At 39.6% G+C, this 20945-nt stretch overlaps 4 protein-coding genes, 1 non-coding gene and 1 pseudogene across 5 annotated transcripts; 3 read left to right on the top strand and 3 right to left on the bottom strand.

Annotated features, from left to right (window-relative positions):
* The first annotated feature begins 4491 nt into the window (after positions 1–4491).
* Positions 4492–4598, top strand: LOC117126378. The gene has a single exon (XR_004448946.1). It is a non-coding gene; the product is annotated as a small nucleolar RNA R71 (small nucleolar RNA).
* A 2523-nt stretch (positions 4599–7121) lies between these two features.
* On the bottom strand, positions 7122–9319 carry LOC117125822 (annotated as a pseudogene).
* Positions 9320–9866: 547 nt separating this feature from the next.
* Positions 9867–11819, bottom strand: LOC103873938. The gene is made up of 5 exons (XM_033272311.1): positions 11602–11819; positions 10692–11325; positions 10542–10595; positions 10278–10462; positions 9867–10155 (listed from the first exon to the last, which is right to left on the bottom strand). Exons 2-5 carry the CDS (start codon positions 11323–11325, stop codon positions 10063–10065), a joined length of 966 nt encoding a protein of 321 aa, XP_033128202.1. The 5' UTR covers positions 11602–11819; the 3' UTR covers positions 9867–10062.
* A 149-nt stretch (positions 11820–11968) lies between these two features.
* LOC103873937 (acyl-coenzyme A oxidase 2, peroxisomal) lies at positions 11969–15073 on the top strand. The gene is made up of 7 exons (XM_009152345.3): positions 11969–12552; positions 12678–12793; positions 13038–13918; positions 13987–14166; positions 14252–14418; positions 14516–14639; positions 14720–15073. Exons 1-7 carry the CDS (start codon positions 12104–12106, stop codon positions 14873–14875), a joined length of 2073 nt encoding a protein of 690 aa, XP_009150593.1. The 5' UTR covers positions 11969–12103; the 3' UTR covers positions 14876–15073.
* Positions 15074–15298: 225 nt separating this feature from the next.
* Positions 15299–17753, top strand: LOC103873935 (ETHYLENE INSENSITIVE 3-like 5 protein). The gene has a single exon (XM_009152343.2). It carries the CDS (start codon positions 16007–16009, stop codon positions 17462–17464), a length of 1458 nt encoding a protein of 485 aa, XP_009150591.1. The 5' UTR covers positions 15299–16006; the 3' UTR covers positions 17465–17753.
* On the bottom strand, positions 17632–20790 carry LOC103873936 (type I inositol polyphosphate 5-phosphatase 5). Its single transcript, XM_009152344.3, has 10 exons — positions 20337–20790; positions 20085–20214; positions 19890–19967; positions 19634–19721; positions 19448–19552; positions 18747–19356; positions 18479–18672; positions 18300–18408; positions 18065–18213; positions 17632–17992 (listed from the first exon to the last, which is right to left on the bottom strand). Exons 1-10 carry the CDS (start codon positions 20394–20396, stop codon positions 17776–17778), a joined length of 1740 nt encoding a protein of 579 aa, XP_009150592.1. The 5' UTR covers positions 20397–20790; the 3' UTR covers positions 17632–17775.
* Positions 20791–20945: the final 155 nt, after the last annotated feature.

Below are 20945 nucleotides of genomic sequence, written 5' to 3'. Positions count from 1 at the left end.
AAACTATCAACCTTAAGCCTAGACACAATTCTAAGCAAGCTCTATGTCTAGATGAATGCTCATTTGCTAACATATCTCAAACATCAAATGTCTTTGGTTGAATAATATGAAAGCAATCATTACTAACAAGTCTATTAGCTATCTTAGCACCTTTAACAACAAATGTCTTTGGCAAAGTATACTAAAAGTCTAGGAGAGTTGTCTCAGGCATTTCATCAAACACCTTTTGGGTGGAAAATGTCTATTGATCAACTTTTGAGTGGCCAACTCAGAAGATGCATTATGAATACTCTACTAGCAAGGAACAAGAATGATCTACACTAAAACATCCTAGAACTAACCTAATCACCCTTAATCTCCCTAACTCATGAATTCAAAAGGTGATTACTCACTAATCTCCATGATTCCTCTTAAACCCATATTGGATTTCAGATTAATCATGTAGAGAAATAGATAAGAAATCAACAAGAACACAAGATGAAAGCAATGAAATCTGAATCAAAAGAGGTTTTTTTTACTAGTTCTTCTCTAGAAAAGAGATTATCTTGCCTCCCATGGCTTACAAAGTACTTAACTTAGGTTTAGAAAGTGTAAAACATCAAAACAAATGACCAAAAGGCCCCTGAAATAACATAAAAATCGTCCAAGCAAAACACGCGGAGCGACCTAGCATAGTCGCTCCAGGAGGTCGCTCCCGACGCGTTTTTTTGTGTCTCGACGCGTCAAAACGCGAGTGACTTGAGCTGGTCGCTCTGGCTGGGAGTGACTTGAGGTAGTCGCTCTGGACTGGTCGCTCTGGCTGGGAGCGACCTCGGTAGGTCGCTCTGAGAGGTCACTCTGCGATGCTCGACCAGGATGGATATGCCTCTAGTAAATTGATCATAACTCCTTCATTACATCTCCAAATGACTTGAAACTACTTCCATTAGAAAGCTAACTCAATTTGCTGTGTCTCCACAAAATCTTAGCAACAGAAGATTTTTCTAAAGGCTCCATCCATGCTCATCTTTCACCCCCTTTTGGATCACTATGCTCCCAAACATCTCAAATCACTCCATGGCACACTCCAGCACCTAATAAGGACAATGAATGCAAAATGCAACCTAGACATGGCTAAATCCTAATCTATATGATGAAAATGTTCATGGATGAATGGATAAAACAATGTAAATATGCAAGATATCAACTCCCCCAAACTTGTTCTTTTACTTGTCCACAAGTGAACTTTCTAGAACTCATAGGGAGAGAGGTTGAAGGTGGAGCACATAGCCAAAAGAAACACAACTAGCACACTCTCTTATTACACTCTAGCTTTTCTAGGCCTATCTTAACTCTTTTTGTTCTTACACTCATCATCAAGCATCCACACATTCAAATCAACCAACTCTCACATTCATTAAGCACAAAACATCAGGTGAATTCTTGCAAATGGTCAGTTGGTCCAAGTCATTTGGTTGGGTAAGGGAAGGCTTTTATTCAAGTGATTCAAAAGGTTCAAAACATATGATCTTTAAGGTGGTTTACTCTCGAAACAAGTAGACTTGACATTGCACATAATATATCTAAGAAAGGGATCAACTCATGCATACAATGCTCAATCTCCATTGTTCTACCCTTTTCCCAAACATACAACTACACAATCATTTCTCAATATCAAACCCAACTCACATCTCTCACCAAAAGATTCTAAAAACATCAGCTCTTTCTCTTTGAAATCTACAAGGGATTTTTTCAGAACCTCAAAATATTTTTTAGCTCCTAACAACTTTGCTAGCCCCTTTTTCTTTCTTTTCTTTTTCTTTTCTCTTTTTTTGTTTCGTTTTCTTTTTCCCTTTTTTTTTTTTTAGGTTGGGGGCCAAGACTTTTCAAAACTTGAGCTAGAGGCTTCTCTACTTATCTCAATAAAACAATTCACTTAATCACAAAGAGTCTATTCTTTTTCTTTTTCATTTCTCCCAAATCATAATCACAACACTCACCCCCCACCTATAGCTAGACAATAGAGTGCCCAATCTAGCAAAAATGAAGATCAAGCATTGTCGTTCCCGATACCTCAACATTATGCACATGTAAGACTTTCCGAAAAAGGCCTCACTCATCAAACAATGAAAGCTTAGAAGGAGGGAAAGGTTTTGGGAGTGGTCTACCACTAGAGTTTTTCAAAAAAGATTGGCATAAAAGATGTGACAACTCAAGTGTGTATAGCCATGACTTAGTACACAAGGGACCATGAGCAAGAAGCATTAAGTTCGTTCAGTTCAAATAAGGTTGTAGTTGGCTTCAAAGACTGAGTTTCAGCAATCAACAAGTTTCAGGAAGAGTTTTCAAGGCTCGAAACATACAAGTCTTTTTGAGAGGTGCAAAAGCTACTCAGGTACAACGTAGTGTTCTTTACAAGGCATTTAAAATCATTGTTCCCAATGCAAGTGAATGCAACCTATATGCTCTAGACTCTCCTAGAAATGCAAATGATGCAAACTAAATGATTGTTTTTTTTTTATATGCAAATAGGTATGCAATGCATGACTCAATGAAACAACATCAAAGCAAACATGATCAAATACTTGGTACCTCCCCCAAACTTGAGTTACACAGTCTCTGTGTTGTCAAGTAGAGAGAGATACCGAAAAGAAGACTAATATGCAAAAATGAAATGGTATATACAAGGGAGTGTGGTGGTTTACCTTCTATGGGGAATGAGTAGAGGGAGATGCTCCCTCCTCGTCGTCCTCAGGTGGTAACTCTTCAAGGTGCTCATCAGCAGGAGTGCCCATCTCTTCAATGTAGAAGGCTTGCCCGAACACAGTTGGTTTCCTCATTTTCCCCTTGATGTCAAAGTGGAGGATGTTCTCTTTACCCAAATGGAGATCAATCGTGCCCTCCTTCACATTAACAATAGCTCCTGTTGTAGCTAAGAATGGCCTTCCTAGAATCAATGGGTCTTGAGCCTCCTCACCCATCTCAAGCACCACAAAATCTGTAGGTATCTCATACCTTCCAATCTTCACAGGGAGGTCCTCTAAGATGCCCACAGGATACTTCACTGAACGATCAGCTAACACCAGAGAGACTCTACACTTCTTGTACTGAGTGAATCCAAACTTCTTTGCAACAGACAAAGGCATCAAGCTGACACTAGCTCCCAAATCGCAGAGACATTTCTCAAATACCATAGGTCCAAGAGCACAAGGTAGTGTGAAGCTTCCTGGATCCTCTAACTTCTCTGGAACATCAAGCCTCTGGATGATGGCACTGCACTTATGGGTAAGAATCATCATGCCTTCCATCTCCTTCTTCTTTACAGCTACAGCATCTTTCAAGAACTTGCTGTATTGAGGAATCAACATAAAAGCATCGATGATGGGCATTGCAACCTGAGCTTCACTCATTTGCTTCTCAAACAGAGCCTTGTACTTCTCTAGCAGCTGCTTCTTGAATCTACCAGGAAATGGAAGTTTGGGTTCATAGGGAGGAGGAACAAAAGAACTTTCACTTGCTGGAGTAACAACTTCACCATCCTTTAATGTCTTCTTCTCTTCCCCAACCTTTCCTTTACCTTTGGCTTCCACTATCTTCTCCAAGATCTCGTCATTGATCTTCTCATCAACAATCACCACTTCATCATCTATGTTGATGGCAACCCCCTCACTTAGTTTCTCAGCATCCTTGGTGAGGGTTCTAGGAGGTAACTGCTTACCACTCCTAAGGGTGATAGCTTTGGCCTCCTTGGGGTTTTGGTCAGAATTTCCAGGTAGAGATCCTTGCTGGCGATTCTGGTGAGTGTTCATGGAAGCAAACTGATTCTCTAAATTCCTGACTGTAGAAGCAAGGTATGAGAATTTGTTGTTGAGCTCATTGTAGCTCCCATCAATATTGGTATGAAGGTTCTTCAACTCATAACCAACATGCTTCTCACTTCTAGTCTGAGACTCCAAGATTTGTTTCAGTAAGGTATCAGTGCTGCTCTCTTGAGGAGCAGAGGAACCAGACGAGGGGTTTTGCTGAGGCTGATAGCTGCCTTGCTGGTTGTTTCTAGGCGGATAACCACTCTGTTGGTTGTTGAGATAGGATTTCTGTTGGTAGTTGTTGTACTGAAAGTTGGGCTCTTTTTTGTACCAGCTACCATTGTTGTTGATGAAACACAGCTCTTCCTGACCTTCCAAACCCTCAACCTCATGAACAACAGGTGGTGTCTCTTGGCTTGGGTTACCCACAAAGTGCAGCTGCTCTTGGGTGGCTTTATCAGCAATGAGGAGGTCTATCTTATCCTGTAGAGCCTTCAACTCCTTCCTCGTCTGCTTATCATTTGTTCTACTGCCTCTGTCGTGGTCTCCACTGTAGACTGCGTCACTCTTTACCATGTTGTCAACCAGCTCCTCAGCATCCTCCTCAGTCCTCCCCAAGAAAAACCCATTGCTAGCTGTATCCAGTCTGGCTCTGTACTTAGGAAGAGCACCACGGTAGAATGTGCTCAGCAAGCTCTCCTTAGAAAAGCCATGGTGTGGGCATTGAGCTTGGTAGCCCTTGAATCTCTCCCAGGCTTCACTGAAGCCTTCCAAGTTTTTCTGTTGAAAGCTGGAAATCTCGTTTCTCAGCTTAGCAGTTCTTGAAGTAGAGAAGAATTTCTCCAAGAATGCTTTCTTGCAGTCATCCCAAGTGGTGATGGAGTCGCTGGGTAGAGACTTCTCCCACTGACGTGCCTTATCCCCCAAAGAGAAAGGGAATAGCTTGAGCTTTAAGGCATCTTTGGACACACCATTGGTTTTTGACAACCCACAATAGCTGTCGAACCTGTCCAAGTGATCAAATGGATCCTCTAGAGCCAAGCCATGATACTTGTTGTTCTCGATCACGTTGAGGAGTCCTGATTTGATCTCAAAGTTGTTGGCTGCCACAGCGGGTGCTCGGATTCCCAATCGATGACCATGAATGTTGGGACGGTCGTAAGTGCCAATGGGTCGAGCTGCTCGCTGTTGGTTTTGTGGAATATTGTTAGCTCCATTGACGCCCACATCATTTTGGGGTATGTCTCCCATATCAGTATCCAATCTCTGCAAGTGAGTCTGTTGCTCTTCTTCTCTTCTCTTTCTAGCACACTCTCTCTCTAAAGCTCTGATGTCTGCAGCTCTTGGAACTAAGTTTGATGGATCCCTGCTCCTCAAGTTCATACACCTGTAGATTAAAGGGAGGTGAAGAAGAATCAGTAACAAAAGAAAATAAAAATGACTTAGTCTCAAGCAAGTGACTAAATCTCAATGTTGAAATCTACTCAGAATTTGGCAACGGCGCCAATTTGATGTTAGGAGTTTTCAAGGCTCCTAAGACAAATGTTGTAGTATAAATGATTGTCGAACCAGTTCTGAGGGATATCAAAGCACTGAGAATGCAAGTACTCACTTAATCTAAGTGCAACCAATGATTTAGATGAGTTTTAAACTACTACTAATACTAGAAAGCAATAACAGAATGATACTTTCTTGACTAAGGGAAAAGAGAACTCATGGGCATAGGGATTAGACTTTGGGTGATCAAGTATCGAACTAAGGATGGCAAATGATCAATCAAACTATCAACCTTAAGCCTAGACACAATTCTAAGCAAGCTCTATGTCTAGATGAATGCTCATTTGCTAACATATCTCAAACATCAAATGTCTTTGGTTGAATAATATGAAAGCAATCATTACTAACAAGTCTATTAGCTATCTTAGCACCTTTAACAACAAATGTCTTTGGCAAAGTATACTAAAAGTCTAGGAGAGTTGTCTCAGGCATTTCATCAAACACTTTTTGGGTGGGAAATGTCTATTGATCAACTTTTGAGTGGCCAACTCAGAAGATGCATTATGAATACTCTACTAGCAAGGAACAAGAATGATCTACACTAAAACATCCTAGAACTAACCTAATCACCCTTAATCTCCCTAACCCATGAATTCAAAAGGTGATTACTCACTAATCTCCATGATTCCTCTTAAACCCATATTGGATTTCAGATTAATCATGTAGAGAAATAGATAAGAAATCAACAAGAACACAAGATGAAAGCAATGAAATCTGAATCAAAAGAGGTTTTTTTTTACTAGTTCTTCTCTAGAAAAGAGATTAACTTGCCTCCCATGGCTTACAAAGTACTTAACTTAGGTTTAGAAAGTGTAAAACATCAAAACAAATGACCAAAAGGCCCCTAAAATAACATAAAAATCGTCCAAGCAAAACACGCGGAGTGACCTAGCATAGTCGCTCCAGGAGGTCGCTCCTGACGCGTTTTTTTGTGTCTCGACGCGTCAAAACGCGAGTGACTTGAGCTGGTCGCTCTGGCTGGTCGCTCTGGCTGGGAGTGACTTGAGGTAGTCGCTCTGGACTGGTCGCTCTGGCTGGGAGCGACCTCGGTAGGTCGCTCTGAGAGGTCACTCTGCGATGCTCGACCAGGATGGATATGCCTCTAGTAAATTGATCATAACTCCTTCATTACATCTCCAAATGACTTGAAACTACTTCCATTAGAAAGCTAACTCAATTTGCTGTGTCTCCACAAAATCTTAGCAACAGAAGATTTCTCTAAAGGCTCCATCCATGCTCATCTTTCACCCCCTTTTGGATCACTATGCTCCCAAACATCTCAAATCACTCCATGGCACACTCCAGCACCTAATAAGGACAATGAATGCAAAATGCAACCTAGACATGGCTAAATCCTAATCTATATGATGAAAATGATCATGGATGAATGGATAAAACAATGTAAATATGCAAGATATCATGGATCCAGACTATTCATGTGTTAGCAGCCTACGTTATCGGCCCACGTTACGGTCCTCTGTCATCACCAGATGCCGAAATTTTAATTCAACAGTGTTATTATTACTATTGAATCCATGATAAAAGCAAATATAATGTCCACAAGCAATAGGCTAGTCTCGGAATTTAAACATATTGAGCTGTTTCAATAAATATGCCTCATTAGAAACCACACCATAAGGAAAGCAGAAAACATAGGTTTCACTGCATGAAAAAATTTCATTACAAAGCTCTGCAATAATAATCTTCTTAAAAACTAGAGATAAGCAAATGAATTTTGAAAGATTAAATAGATCCATGAGTAGCGTACCAATCAATCTCAAAATGAAGGATACTTTTGCAAACCCATTAAAAAAGCTCTCATCTTCCTGTTTTTTTCTTTGGAATAGAGAACTGAACGTATTAGTTGCTTATTCGAATAACAGAGTAAAAAGATCTCTTGAATAGAATAAAGACATAAGCTTGTCACGCACTCATAGCCGTTTATTCTTCACTTCATCCATTGGCTTGAGAAATCCAACATCGTTATATTCGACTCAGGAGAGCCGTATCCGGAACTATCTGGAATTTCACGTTCTTGCTCCAGTTTAGGAACCGTGTAATAAAAAACCAAAGAACCATTCCACTGTTTTCGCCGGTTTCCTGACATCAGGCAGGGGAACATCTGAAATATTATAACATATGGATTCTATCTTAGTGTTGACAGAAGGAGGGGCGAAGCCACGTTTAGAGGTGTGGTGGCACGTGCACCCTCTTATTTATTGATATTTGAAATGTTACACTTAAAGGTACTATAGTTTCAGTGGATCATTTGGTAAAAAACAGGGTTTGCACCCATAATGTCCTGAGTTCGAATCCCGTCGCATGCAGATTTATTTTTTATCACTAATAATGCACCCATTAAATAATTCTTCTGGCTTCGCCCTTTTATATTCTCCACGACTAGCAATGTCCGGGAAGTTGAGACGTGTGTTGTCTCCTCTGATCTTATGAGCAGCTTGATCGTAAGCTAATGCAGCTTCTTCCGCGGATTTGAACGTACCGAGCCATAACCTGGTTCGGTGTTTAGGCAACCGGATCTCAGCAACCCATTTCCCCCATTGTCGTTGTCTTACGCCTCGGTATAGTTTAACCGGTCTAGTTACGTTGGCTTTCTTCATTGGTGTTGGTTTAGCGCCGCAACCACGACGGCGAGCTTGGTTTTGTTGTCTGAGATGTAACTCTCTTTGAATTTCTAGGATTTGAGTGTCAGTGAATTGGGTTTAGCCCAATTGGCCCGGTTTGGTTATCAGGAGTTAATGGTACTGGTTCTGTTACCTTCATGAACGGTTCGAGAGCTTTCATGAACTCTTCTACGCAACCATTCATGTTCATAACTTTTTCCATTTGTAGTTTTGTACAAAAAATTAATAATTAATTTGGAGAAATAAAGATGAACTTCTGGAGAAAAAAGAGAAGCCCTACTGAGAAAAAAAAAGTAGACTGAATAATATAAATAGAAAAAAAAAACACACGGATACCAAAAAGAAAGAAAAGATTTTTGTGTGTGTGTTGATAGTCGCCATACCTTCGGCTTATATATGTGTTAGCTTCGACCATAAGGGTTGTGTATTGTAAATACTAAACACAATTTTTAGTATACTAAACACAATTTGCTCAAAACTCAAAAGAAACAATTTTAATATCCCTTTACACTAAAAACTGCATATATCTAAAGAAAATACATCGCATGATCGCATCAAAGGAGAATATTATCAAACAAACGTGTGAGTCCTTTTATCAAAAAAAAAAAAAAAAACAAAGGTGTGAGTCGTTGGCAATAGTTATGGCGACTCAGATTCGTTTATGTTTGTTTGTGTCTTAAGCCAATACCCCTTCTATATTAAAAAGGAAGAAAAAGTCAATAACCAATGGAAAGTTTTTTTAAAAATAAAAATAATTAACCAATACAAAGTTTATGGTGTTTTAGAGCATCCCCGTCGTATAAGATACTAATGAGATTATTTAATTATTTAATTTAAATATTTATTATATTTTATATATAATTATTATTTATTTTTAAAACTAAGTCATAAATAAATTAATATGTATATAGATAACATCTAAAGAGTATATAACACTCAGTTTTTTGTTTATTTTTTATTAAAAAAACTATATATCCCTTTCAACTTAATTTCTTAATATAAAGCTAAAAATGTTTTGTTCAAAAAAAAAAAAGCTAAAAATGATTTACTCAATTAGTTTCATTAATTACTACAATACTATTTGAATGAATGGTTAGAATATATCAAGTATTTTTATCTTTAATTTTTATTTATACTCATAAACATTACCACTAATGATTTACTTGGTTTTAAAAAGTACACAAAAAATAAAGAAATGGATTAGAATATCTATATTTTATTAAGTATTGTATAGTAAGCTATAATAAAAAAACGCAAAAATATCATTTTCTCATTTAGTTTTTATAAACCGTATCAGATACAGATATATAAAAGAAACAACCAATCATCCACAACAATAAGGCTCTGTGTATAACTTTGGAATATTAAATTTTTTAACTGCATTTATTGTTTTTTGGAAAAAAGTGTAAAGCCGGAAATGGAAAAATAGAGTAGGAGCCAATCATCTTTGAGAGTGAAAGCAAAGGGGCCTCGCAACTATTGGCTCTCACGTAGACGTGCACACGATGTGTCCTAAGTGGATTTGACTTCAGGAAAAACGTGAATCTCTAGTGAATATTCTGATTCTCTACTCTTTTTTTGTTTCACGTTTTTTTAAAAGATATTTAAATAGAAATCCAGATAGATTTTGTAGTAATCTGAAAGAAACAAGCGAATATCCCCCTATTCTCAATGAATATATTGCTATCCTAAGAAGCATGAATATGACAAGGGTTATTATGATTCAATGTACCTTAATAGATTCTCCGTACCAGTGGACTCAGCACACCTCTTAACTTTACTTAAATGACACTTTGAATCACCTAATATTTAGGTTTATCAAGGGGCATTTGAAGTATTAAAAGGATGAGAAACCAAATGAAGACATGCTCAAGAGACAATGGGATCCAATATGGTAACAATAATTCTTAAAGAACAGACAAATTGCTAAGAGAAGCAAAGATTATCATAACTAACGAGTAACAAAGATGCAATAATCGGATGACAATAGAAGTTATGATACATATATGAGTTGCTTTCAAAGGTTACAGAGCCTTCCAAAGTTCAAACCAGTAATTTTTTAAAAACAACAACAGTACCTAAGTGTTGTTCTGTTGAGGTGTTTTCGTCGCTCTCTCCAGATCAATCTTGCAATTTTCTCTCAACTCTTTCATGGTTACGAAGCTATCCTGCTGCAGAATATAACATAAACAACGGACTTCAAACACACATAACCGAAACTAACCATTTCACAGTGAGAACACTTGTGAAGTTTTGTTCTGAAAAATCTAATAGAAGCTCTAGAGGAACTTACAAGGTGGCTGCTTTCACGAGCCAAGATACCCTCCATGTTAAGAAAGAGAGATGTCCACTGACCCATGACATCAAACTCTACATTTGTGGAGTTATTGGAGTTTTCAGATCCATAAACATCCGTTGGCCTTCCTTTACCATTCCTTCGGATCAAGCTACTAGCTTCTTTCTGGCTCTTCTTCAGTACTGCACTCAAACACAAACTCATCATGAAATTACCATTACTAATCAACTCTGAATTTTGGAGTGTAATGAGAACACTTACCCGATAATCGACCTTTGATATCCTGGTAGTGGAGATCTGACCAGATATATGCAGCTGAAACATTTCATTACATTCACAAACTAAGTTAATTATTGTTACTGAGAAACAAAGAGCAGGATTAACAAAAGCAACACTGAATAATCAGACAACCTTTGAGGCAAAAGGAACAAGAGCATGATTTAAGCTCATCATCAGCATCCATATTATTGTCAACAGCCGAACATCTGCTCATATTAAACGGTTTGATAGTCTCGGAACTAGCCAACAAACCCGTTCCTTCGGCAGCCACCGTCGCCAACCTATCATCACTCTCACAATTGCTGCTACTGAAGAGAGTCATGGTTAAGTCTTCACCGGCAACAGGATCAGTTTGACTTGAAAAGTCAGCAACGTTCGAGTCCTTGTCACACTCTCTCTGACTAAGTTCCACCGCAGTATCCACAGCATTGGTTTCACCCTGAGACTCTTTCACATCGAAGTTCTCGGAATCAGCATCAACAGCAGGTGAGTCACCAAAACTAATCTTATCATCATCAGAAGAACCGTCGTTTGCATCACTAGTCCTAGTACTCTCCTTGACCAAGTCGTCTACAACTAAACACAACCTCTTGGAAAACTTCACCCCTGAGCCTTCACGAGCGACGGTCTTACCAGCATCGTCCCCAGACTTCAAAAGAAAGTCACCCAGAATCGAGGAGATCCCTCTCTTGCTTGGAACATTAGTCATATCACACAAAGGGAGACGCGTTTCCTTGGACACTAAGCTGCAGCTATCTCCAGTCATCTTCACAACACACAAAAAAGAAGAAAACTTTTCATCTTCAATATCAAAACGTCACAAAACCCATATCCCAAAATCAAACTTAAACAATACTCTTTACCCCCAAAACATAAACCCTAAAAATTCAGAGGTAACAATTAACACTACAATCAAGAAATTGAACAAAACCCTAACCGAAACCTTCAATTCGGAATCAGAAACTGACAGTACGCTACGAAATGAATCGATTCGTCAACTGAGAACAAGAACCCTAAAATCAACAAAGTTAGGGTTACTGACCAATGGATTAGTGGCATCTGTCGAAGTCTAAGAAATCTTCGTTGAGTCGGAGAGATATAGGAGCTCGGGTTCTCGGAGTAGGTGAGGTAGGGTTTTTGAGGTGGTTGAGGCGGGAACCTGTGCGGATCTTCCGACCTCTTAAGAGATTTCTTTTGACCCGCGTTTCGAATTACGATTTTGGCGTCGGACTCGGGAGTCGCGCGCGGTCCCCCCATCTCTTAATGGGCCTTACTTGACTACTTCAAGCCCACTAAAATACTAGGCCCTGGTAACCTTATCTGACAGCGGTGTAAGCATGTACATACAGAGACTACTTGGAATACGATGAGATCATCTATAGATAGATAAATATATCCTCGAAAGGCGCGCCAAACTTTTATCCACTCGTTAACGGACACGTCATCTTTGACTTTGAATCCACGTCAGCTCCCTTGCCGTGAAAGCATTCACTTTATAAACCGCATGGTGGTTAGAAAAGTAGTCATTTGATATTTTTCTTCCAATGGAATCGCGGCGAGGGAATCAAATGACGGAGGAGGAATCTGCGGCGAGGCGGATCCAGCGATTGTCGTCGCACATCTCTCCCGCGTTAACGGCGCCGTCGTCGTCGTCGCAGGCACCTCTGGTGCAGAGGGAGGTTTGTTCTTCGCGGACGAAGAAGGTGAACGTGAATAGCCAGGCGCTGTCTGTGTACATGAGGGGGAAACACATGGACGTGCAGGAGAAAGTGTACGAGTTCTACAATTCCCGCCCCGATTTGCAGACGCCGATCGAGATCTCGAAGGACGATCATCGGGAATTGTGTATGAGGCAGCTGCTCGGGCTCGTGAGGGAAGCTGGGGTGAGGCCGTTCAGGTACGTCGCGGATGATCCGGAGAAGTATTTCGCCATCATGGAAGCTGTTGGAAGCGTTGATATGTCGCTTGGGATCAAGCTCGGCGTTCAATACAGGTTACTACTTTGAATTTGGTTGGATTAGTATTGTTGTTGATGAACGTTTGATCTTGGGATCTTTAGCTTCTTGTTTTATATATGGATAAGAACTCAGCCGTTTGCATTGACTTTTTGATTTATAGTCTTTGGGGAGGATCTGTGATTAATTTGGGAACGAAGAAGCATAGAGACAAGTATTTCGATGGCATTGACAATCTCGACTACACTGGTTGCTTTGCTATGACTGAGCTCCACCATGGTGAGTGATTACACAGCCGGATCTGAGAGATTTAAGGGTTAATAAACATTTCTTAATAACCTTAATAAAAAAAAGTTTCATAATTTGGGAGATTATGTTAATGTAAAAAATCTCCAAATGTTTGGGAGCCGGTGCTATAATATTTTATTGGACTGTGCCTAGATCCGGCCTTTCTGATGACTAAACATGATGTATATGCGTGTGTCGTTAGTTTAGTAACCTTCGGTTTTATGTTTGCTTCAAGGGTCTAATGTTCAAGGTCTCCAGACCACGGCCACGTTCGATCCCATCACAGACGAATTCGTGATCGACACGCCTAATGATGGAGCCATCAAATGGTGGATTGGAAACGCTGCAGTTCATGGGAAGTTCGCAACTGTTTTCGCTAGGCTTATCCTTCCAACGCATGATACCAAAGGAGTCTCTGATATGGGTGTTCACGCCTTCATAGTTCCCATAAGGGATATGAAAACCCACCAGACGCTCCCAGGTGTTGAGATTCAAGATTGTGGGCATAAAGTGGGCCTGAACGGTGTGGACAACGGTGCGTTGAGGTTCCGTGCTGTGAGAATACCCCGTGACAACCTTCTCAATCGGTTTGGAGATGTGTCCCGTGACGGGAAGTATACAAGTAGCTTACCAACGATCAACAAAAGATTTGGTGCAACGCTTGGTGAGCTTGTGGGTGGACGAGTTGGTCTTGCTTATGCATCTGTTGGCGTTCTTAAAATATCCGCCACGATTGCGATTCGTTACTCGCTGTTGAGGCAACAGTTTGGTCCTCCAAAGCAACCTGAGGTCAGTATTCTTGATTACCAGTCTCAGCAACACAAGCTCATGCCGATGTTGGCATCCACCTATGCGTACCATTTCGCAACTGTGTACCTCGTGGAGAAATATTCAGAGATGAAGAGGACTCACGATGAGCAATTGGTTGCTGATGTTCATGCGCTTTCTGCGGGGCTCAAATCTTATATAACGTCGTATACCGCCAAGTCGCTCTCGGTCTGTAGAGAAGCTTGTGGAGGACATGGTTACGCAGCTGTTAACAGGTTTGGAAGCTTGAGAAACGATCATGACATTTTCCAAACATTTGAAGGAGACAACACAGTGCTTCTGCAACAGGTAAGAAACTTTCCACCTTATCCTGATTATGAACAACCATGGTTATAGTGTTTGGTTGTTTCTTATAGGTGGCAGCTGATTTGCTGAAGAGATACAAAGAGAAGTTCCAAGGTGGGACATTGACAGCTACGTGGAGTTACTTGAGAGAGTCGATGAACGCTTATTTGTCTCAGCCAAATCCTGTTACAGCTCGTTGGGAAGGTGAAGATCATCTAAGAGATCCTAAGTTCCAACTAGATGCTTTCAGGGTGAGTTAGTGTTTACTCTATATATAATCTCTCTGACTCTCATTGGCTTCATCTTTATCCCTCACCTAACATTTCATCTCCACAGTATCGGACATCGCGTCTCCTACAAAGTGTTGCAATGAGATTGACGAAACACACCAAGACACTTGGATCATTCGGCGCTTGGAACAGATGCTTGAATCATCTCTTGACACTTGCGGAATCTCACATTGAATCAGTCATTCTCGCCAAGTTCATTGAAGCTGTTCGAAAGTAAGTAACAAACACACACACAAAAATCTCCTCTAATAACAACTCAAGTTTAATAAATCTCACATTAAATTAAAAAACAAAACATATGTTTCTTCAGATGTCCGGACCCAAGGGCAAAAGCTGGTCTGAAACTAGCATGTGATCTTTACGCATTGGACCATATATGGAAAGATATAGGAACATACCGTAACGTGGATTATGTCGCGCCTAACAAAGCCAAGGTTTGCTTGTTGTTATACATAAAATCAATGATTTTTCTCGATAAAATGGTTGGTTACAGATGATCTTTATCTTTATGCAGGCGATTCATAAGTTGACTGAGTATTTGAGTTTCCAAGTAAGGAATGTGGCCAAGGAGCTAGTGGACGCTTTCGATCTACCTGATCATGTTACTCGAGCGCCAATTGCTATGCAGTCTGATGCGTATGCACAGTATACTCAAGTTGTTGGATTCTGAAAAAGGTAAAAGGAAAAAAAAAAAAAAGATTGAATAATTTCCTTCGAGTCTTTTTGATACGAAGTGAAAATAACAATTTATACTACGTGTCGTCCCCGTTTTGTTATTTGTTTTGTGTATTCTTTGCTATTTGTTTCCACGAGAGAATAATAAATCATTGAACTTGATTTTTCAATCGATAAGCTAAGTTCAGACTTATCTTGTAAAATATTCATAGGTCCTGATCACAGACCTGCACTGAATTTGTTAACATAGTCGTATTAGTCAAAATATGAGTAAGAGATCTCAAGAAAACATTTCCTTAATTATCAAGTTCTAAATTTGATATGAATAATTATGATAAGTGCATGCATATATGCCACAACGTCAAGCAGTTAGACGATGTTTGACACCGACTTTTATTGTAAAAGAGAGTGGGTTAAACGTGGTGATCGTAATGTAATAGAATGCAGAGGTCATAGAATCCCTAAAAATCCTTCACAAGCATCCAAACTGTCATCAAACCATCCTCTCATTTTCTTCTCTGTCAACAACTTACACTCCAGCTTTTAGTCTTCCTCATATGTGATCTATAATATTATTCAGTGGCAATAGCTACGTCTGAACTCTGAAGTATCCACCGCTATCTTTTCTTTAATAAAATACTAAGAACGTATATTATCAATTGTCATATGACATTTGCTCATGCATGATGTATAAATTTTATAACCCGCGCGATTTTAGGTTTCTAATTGTTAATTCCCGAAGGTAACTCTTAACCACATAAACACATATTTCTCTTTATTTGAATATTCTAAAACGTTATTTTATTATATTGCTTCCTTAGGACACATGCAATCTTGTTCTGATAAGACCGGCAGATCTCGACACGAGTCTCTCTCAACATGCACACCTCCTCCTTTACATATTATAATTCTTTTTTATTTCGAACTTTTATCCAACGTAACAAATTACGATATATGACACAAGGGTCACGACGTTGCATACAGGCATTACATGTAACATAACCCCCAATAATACCTAATCAACCACGTATAAAACCGAAACTCGAGCAATCGCAAGGGATCATTTTGTTTTCAAACACATATATAGACTTATAATTATAAAACTATACAGTATACACTCCAAAAAATGGTGGAGGTCCAAGACATGGAACCACTTAGCCCAATTCAAGACGACGATGATTGCGAAGACGAAGAAGACGAACTTGACCGTGTCAATGAAGACATCAGCTACGGCGATCTCAAGAAACGTATGTGGAAAGATCGAAACCTCATGTGTAAGCTCAAACAGCAGAAACAAGATGACCATGACCTCTCTTATCCCTCATCTTCCACGTCACCACCATCTTCTTCTCCCTCATCATCAGCTATCGTGCGCCGAGCAGAAGCCTCACGCCGCAAGAAAATGGCTAGATCTCAAGACTCGGTGTTGAAATACATGATGAAGATCATGGAAGTCTGCAAAGCTCGAGGATTCGTCTACGGAATCGTACCGGAAAAGGGTAAACCGGTAACCGGTTCTTCCGACAGCTTAAGACGTTGGTGGAAAGAAAACGTTCAGTTCGACCAAACCGCTCCGACCGCGGTTGCCGACTACTTAACCTTAGCGGCCGCTCAGCTAATCTCGTCTAGTGAGTCTCTAGATCCGAACTCGTACATCCACATGCTCCACGAGCTACAAGACACGACGCTAGGCTCCTTGCTATCGGCTCTGATGCAACACTGCGTGCCGCCGCAGCGGCGGTTCCCGCTGGAAAAAGGTTTGGCTCCGCCGTGGTGGCCGGACGGGACAGAGCTATGGTGGGGAGAGCAAGGAGCGACGGCGTTCGAGCACGGTCCGCCGCCGTATAGGAAACCGCACGATCTTCGAAAAGCTTGGAAAGTGAGCGTTTTAGCGGCGGTGATCAAACACATGTCTCCCAACTTGGAGAGAGTGAGAAGGCTCGCGAGACAGTCAAAGTGTTTGCAAGATAAGATGATGGCTAAGGAGACTGATACTTGGTCTCGCGTGTTGAACCAAGAAGAAGCTCTTTTAAAACGCCTCAAGATCTCTGACGACGAGGACGTGGACGAGGAGGATCAAGAACCGGCAAGACTCGTTGCCCTTGATCAAGAACAGATGGGGAACAAGAGAAAAGGTGAGTTTGTGGAGGAGGGAGCAATGTTATCTAACTTATACACTTGTCAAAACTCGAGTTGTCCTTCGAGTGATGTGAGTTTAGGATTCGTCGACAAGAATCTGAGGACAGGACACGAGATGGAGTGTCTCTACGGGACACAAGAACCGATATATCAGAGTAATGTTAGCTCGGATGGGTTGGTTCGGCCCATGACAACTAGTGACGATGATTATAGCGCGAGCTCGAAAGGAAAGGACACTATAGATTATCTGAATCAAGACGGTAACTGGCTAGACTATCTCTGGTTTGAGAGGCTACATGATTTTAACTGTTCTGACCAAGCAACTACGGTGGATTTAAACCAATTACCAGATCATTCTGACTCGAATCCGACCGTTAACGAGGAAGAGTTTTCTTTATGGGACATGGGTTGGGAAGACAGAGATATTTATATGTCTCAAGATTGAAAAATGCACCACCGGAGTTGGCCTAGTGGTTTTGTGGAAGTTCGGCTCCCTAGATTCGATTCTCGTTGGGAGGGGATTAAATAATCGGCTCTTGTCCCTGACCTCCGAGATTAAACGGGTCTTTAAGGTGATCATCAAAAAGAGATTGAAAAATGCTAGTTACAATGTATTTAACAAAAGTTAAAAGAATAAACAGAGGAAAAACATTTTGTTGTTGTTTGTGTGTTACTCCAAAAGCTATACAAATCAAGAAATAATACTTTCTTTTAATCAATTTTGTTTTAGTTCAGAAAAAGAATGGTAACAAATCTTTAGTCATAAAAACTATGTCTTTTAGGAGTGTCATCTTCAACCAATCTTGCAGCTGCACTAGAATAACCTTTCCTGAATCTACCTTTGTTCAGACTCTTCACATCAACCTCTACTGCAAAGATTGCACACACCGGTCTGTGATCTGAAAACCGTGACTCTCCTCGAATGTAAGAAAGCTGTTCTATTCCTTCTCCTCTCCATAGAATCCGATCACACCTGAAAACAATTGCACCATTCAGAACACACACCACAGAACAAATGTGAAGTTAAAGGTTTTTAGATAAGTACCAAGCAGGAGTTCGTCGTTTTTTCTTGGACTTGGTGGTTTCTCCGGCGTAAGCATCTGAGTTTTGAGTGTATTTATAGGTTGGTGCAAAGAAGATTTGACCTTCTTGAAATCCAGAGAAGACTCTTCCTGCTCCTCTTTCCATGTTAAGCTAAAGATTATTACAGTTCACATAAGTAAATAAACAGCAAAAAAAAATATTGTTTTAAAATTGATCATTTTATTATACTAACAAACCTGGTCTTTCTCAAGAAGAGTGTCCCAATCATTGTCCTCTAGTAACACTCTTGTCTCTTCATAGGTTAACGCAACTCTGTAATTCAAATCTCCAAGCCAAAGCACTCGGCTGCAACATTCCAAAACAAGAGTCTTTTAGCGGTTTTTATTTACTTGTGTAGAAAGAAATGGAAACGTACTCATGATCAACGATTCTTTCAGGTGCGCGACAACTAGGGCTTTTGGTGAGTTTAGGGAACTGAGTATGCTTCAGAATCTCAGCTACATCAGCGTTTCTTCTCATCTCATCACCTTCTTTCTCACCAGAAGCCAAATGGCTACACACAAAGCAAAAGCTTGTTTGATGCAGTGACATGCTTATAGCTATACATCCCTGTAAAAAATCACAAAAAAGTTAACTTCTCATTGCTTGTATCACAATCTATAGAAAAGGGTTTGTGTTACTACCTTGTTCCCCAAGCGACCCATAATTCCTCTTCCAACAGAATCAAGCCTAAGATGAGATATATGTGGAATCAACTCTTTTCTAGCCCACACAGACAAAAACAAACCAACCATTTGTTTACTAGCAATCAATCTGTAACTCATTTGTCCAGGCATCATCATCGTCGTCGCCGCCGGAACAACATCATCAAACAAGAAATTCTCATGAACCCTAAAATTCTCAGGCTCCGCATTAGTGCTATCCGCAATAGGATCACTGTACCTTTTCGACCTCCTACCTTCCCAACCAACCGAAGTAGTATCGTTAACCACCGAACAATTACAAGTCTTCAAAAGACTCGAATCGACACGGTAGTTTCTGCTCAAGACTTTAAGATTAGGTCGTTGAAAGAAACTTAGACTGCTTGGTGTTCTCGACTCTTCGGTACAGCAACCACTACTACTACTACTACAGGTTGTTGTTTTTGAGGTTGAGAAAGCTGCGTTTGAGTAAACAGAGTCTTGTTTCGGTTTGTTTAAAGCTTGGCTTATTAGAGCTAACCATTTAGCTGCAGGCTCGTTGTCTTCGACTACTAGTACGTTCCCTGCACTTAGAGGAACAATCTCTTGAAACCTGAGAAACAAGAAATAAACATAAGAATCAGTACATGTGATATGTAATAAAGATTGAAACTTTATCAAGACCCATGAATCAAGATTCGTACCCGCAGATGTATAAATCTGCTGTGCCTTCAACGAGCAAGAAGTCTTCGAGGTTAAGGTCGTTGTTAGGTGTTCTCCCACCTACATTCCACGTAGCTAGAAACACCCTGAGACGAAGACAGAGGGTTTGAATCTGAATCTGACATAAAATGAAATAATGAAACAGAGAGATTGGTTGAGATTCTCACCTGAGTTCACGAATCTCTGTTGTTGGTGCCATAGGCCTATCGAAACTTGATAGATTCAAGCCTTCAATTCCAGGGCTTGACTTTCTCTCTAATGAGTTTACCAAAGAAAAAGAAAAACAAAAACAAATCTTTTGACAAATGTATCGCTTTCGTAATCATGTGAGTAATGTCAAAATTTTCAGGGTAGGTTACCAAGAAAATAAAACATTAATCTCAACCACACATTGCAAAAACAAACTTAAAACGATCAATGTACCAGAAAGAGTCTTCCATATCATTGGAGAAGTGTTGTCAAGAATCGATTTCTTCCGAGAAGCAAGTCGTCGCTCCAAATCTAACAAGCATGAAGATCCATGAACCATTTTAGAAAAAAAAGCCTAATAATAATAATCTATTGTGTTCCTTGAGATGTACGCAAAAAAAAAAAGTTTGAAAGAAGAGTTAATAATACCATTGAAAATTTTATTGTTGTCTTCGTGATGATCATAACTTCCTCTGTTGTTCATATTATTAGATGCATCTTCTTCATGTTCTTGTTGTTTACCACATCTTCTTGATCCGAAAATCTTTGGAAGAATTGACTAATAACCCAAAAAAATAATATTAATGGGTTTCACGTCGTGACATTTTCGAAGGGAATCAAAACTAAAAAAAAAAGGATTACGGTGGATAAAAAAACAATTGAAGGAGGATGAGAAGGAACCTTCTTCCTCTTGTCGCTTCGGTGGCTGTTCTCAGAGTCGCTATCTTTATTAGAACTCATTCAGCGAAATCTTCTAATTAAAAAACAAAAAAAAAACAATTTGGAAACAGAGGTTAGAAAACATTAAACTGCGTGTTTAGTAGATCTTGGAAATCGTGTGGAGAAGGACATTTATTTTACTTTTTGTTTCTAGGGTTTGATTTTCCCACGACTATTTGAGTATTGACATTATATTATTTATTTGTGTATATTTTAGATAGAGTTAATGTTTTTTTACTTATTAATTAGTACTAGTATTTTCTATATCGGTTTGAAAAGATCAGATTTTGGCGCCAGCTCCTTCGGATTGCTGGGGAGATTTTAATAACAGAGATATATGTATATGATGTGTACTAGAATTTATAAATAGAAGGTGAATATATGAAAATATTTTCTACTATTTAGATAATATAATATAAGATATTTTCTCAAATATTACTTTTTGAAATGTGTTTTATTTTCACTACTATGTCCCATTGTCAGTAACCTCTTTATTACATAAAGAGTAAAGACTTTGTATGTTTTCATCAAAATTAGTAAAATCATGTTGATGGTAAAAAAATAAAAATA

The sequence above is a fragment of the Brassica rapa genome, chromosome A06 (assembly GCF_000309985.2).
Source record: "Brassica rapa cultivar Chiifu-401-42 chromosome A06, CAAS_Brap_v3.01, whole genome shotgun sequence".
Classification (NCBI taxonomy): Eukaryota; Viridiplantae; Streptophyta; class Magnoliopsida; order Brassicales; family Brassicaceae; genus Brassica; species Brassica rapa.
Note: the sequence above shows the minus strand (reverse complement) of the source record. Positions and strands in the feature narration are given on the sequence as shown.

What these genes read in the sequence shown, in the direction of transcription:
- LOC103873938 (XM_033272311.1), bottom strand. Translation starts at nt 11,325, where the DNA reads ATGACTGGAGATAGCTGCAGCTTAGTGTCCAAGGAAACGCGTCTCCCT. An exon ending in TTGTTCCTTTTGCCTCAAAG is followed by an intron (nt 10,596 to 10,691) that starts GTTGTCTGATTA and finishes GAAATGTTTCAG; the next exon opens with CTGCATATATCTGGTCAGAT. An exon ending in CTCGTGAAAGCAGCCACCTT is followed by an intron (nt 10,156 to 10,277) that starts GTAAGTTCCTCT and finishes TATATTCTGCAG; the next exon opens with CAGGATAGCTTCGTAACCAT.
- LOC103873937 (XM_009152345.3), top strand. Translation starts at nt 12,104, where the DNA reads ATGGAATCGCGGCGAGGGAATCAAATGACGGAGGAGGAATCTGCGGCG. An exon ending in ACACAGTGCTTCTGCAACAG is followed by an intron (nt 13,919 to 13,986) that starts GTAAGAAACTTT and finishes TGTTTCTTATAG; the next exon opens with GTGGCAGCTGATTTGCTGAA. An exon ending in TCGCGCCTAACAAAGCCAAG is followed by an intron (nt 14,640 to 14,719) that starts GTTTGCTTGTTG and finishes ATCTTTATGCAG; the next exon opens with GCGATTCATAAGTTGACTGA.
- LOC103873935 (XM_009152343.2), top strand. Translation starts at nt 16,007, where the DNA reads ATGGTGGAGGTCCAAGACATGGAACCACTTAGCCCAATTCAAGACGAC.
- LOC103873936 (XM_009152344.3), bottom strand. Translation starts at nt 20,396, where the DNA reads ATGAGTTCTAATAAAGATAGCGACTCTGAGAACAGCCACCGAAGCGAC. An exon ending in CTCTTCTTGAGAAAGACCAG is followed by an intron (nt 18,214 to 18,299) that starts GTTTGTTAGTAT and finishes AATAATCTTTAG; the next exon opens with CTTAACATGGAAAGAGGAGC. An exon ending in AAACGACGAACTCCTGCTTG is followed by an intron (nt 17,993 to 18,064) that starts GTACTTATCTAA and finishes AATTGTTTTCAG; the next exon opens with GTGTGATCGGATTCTATGGA.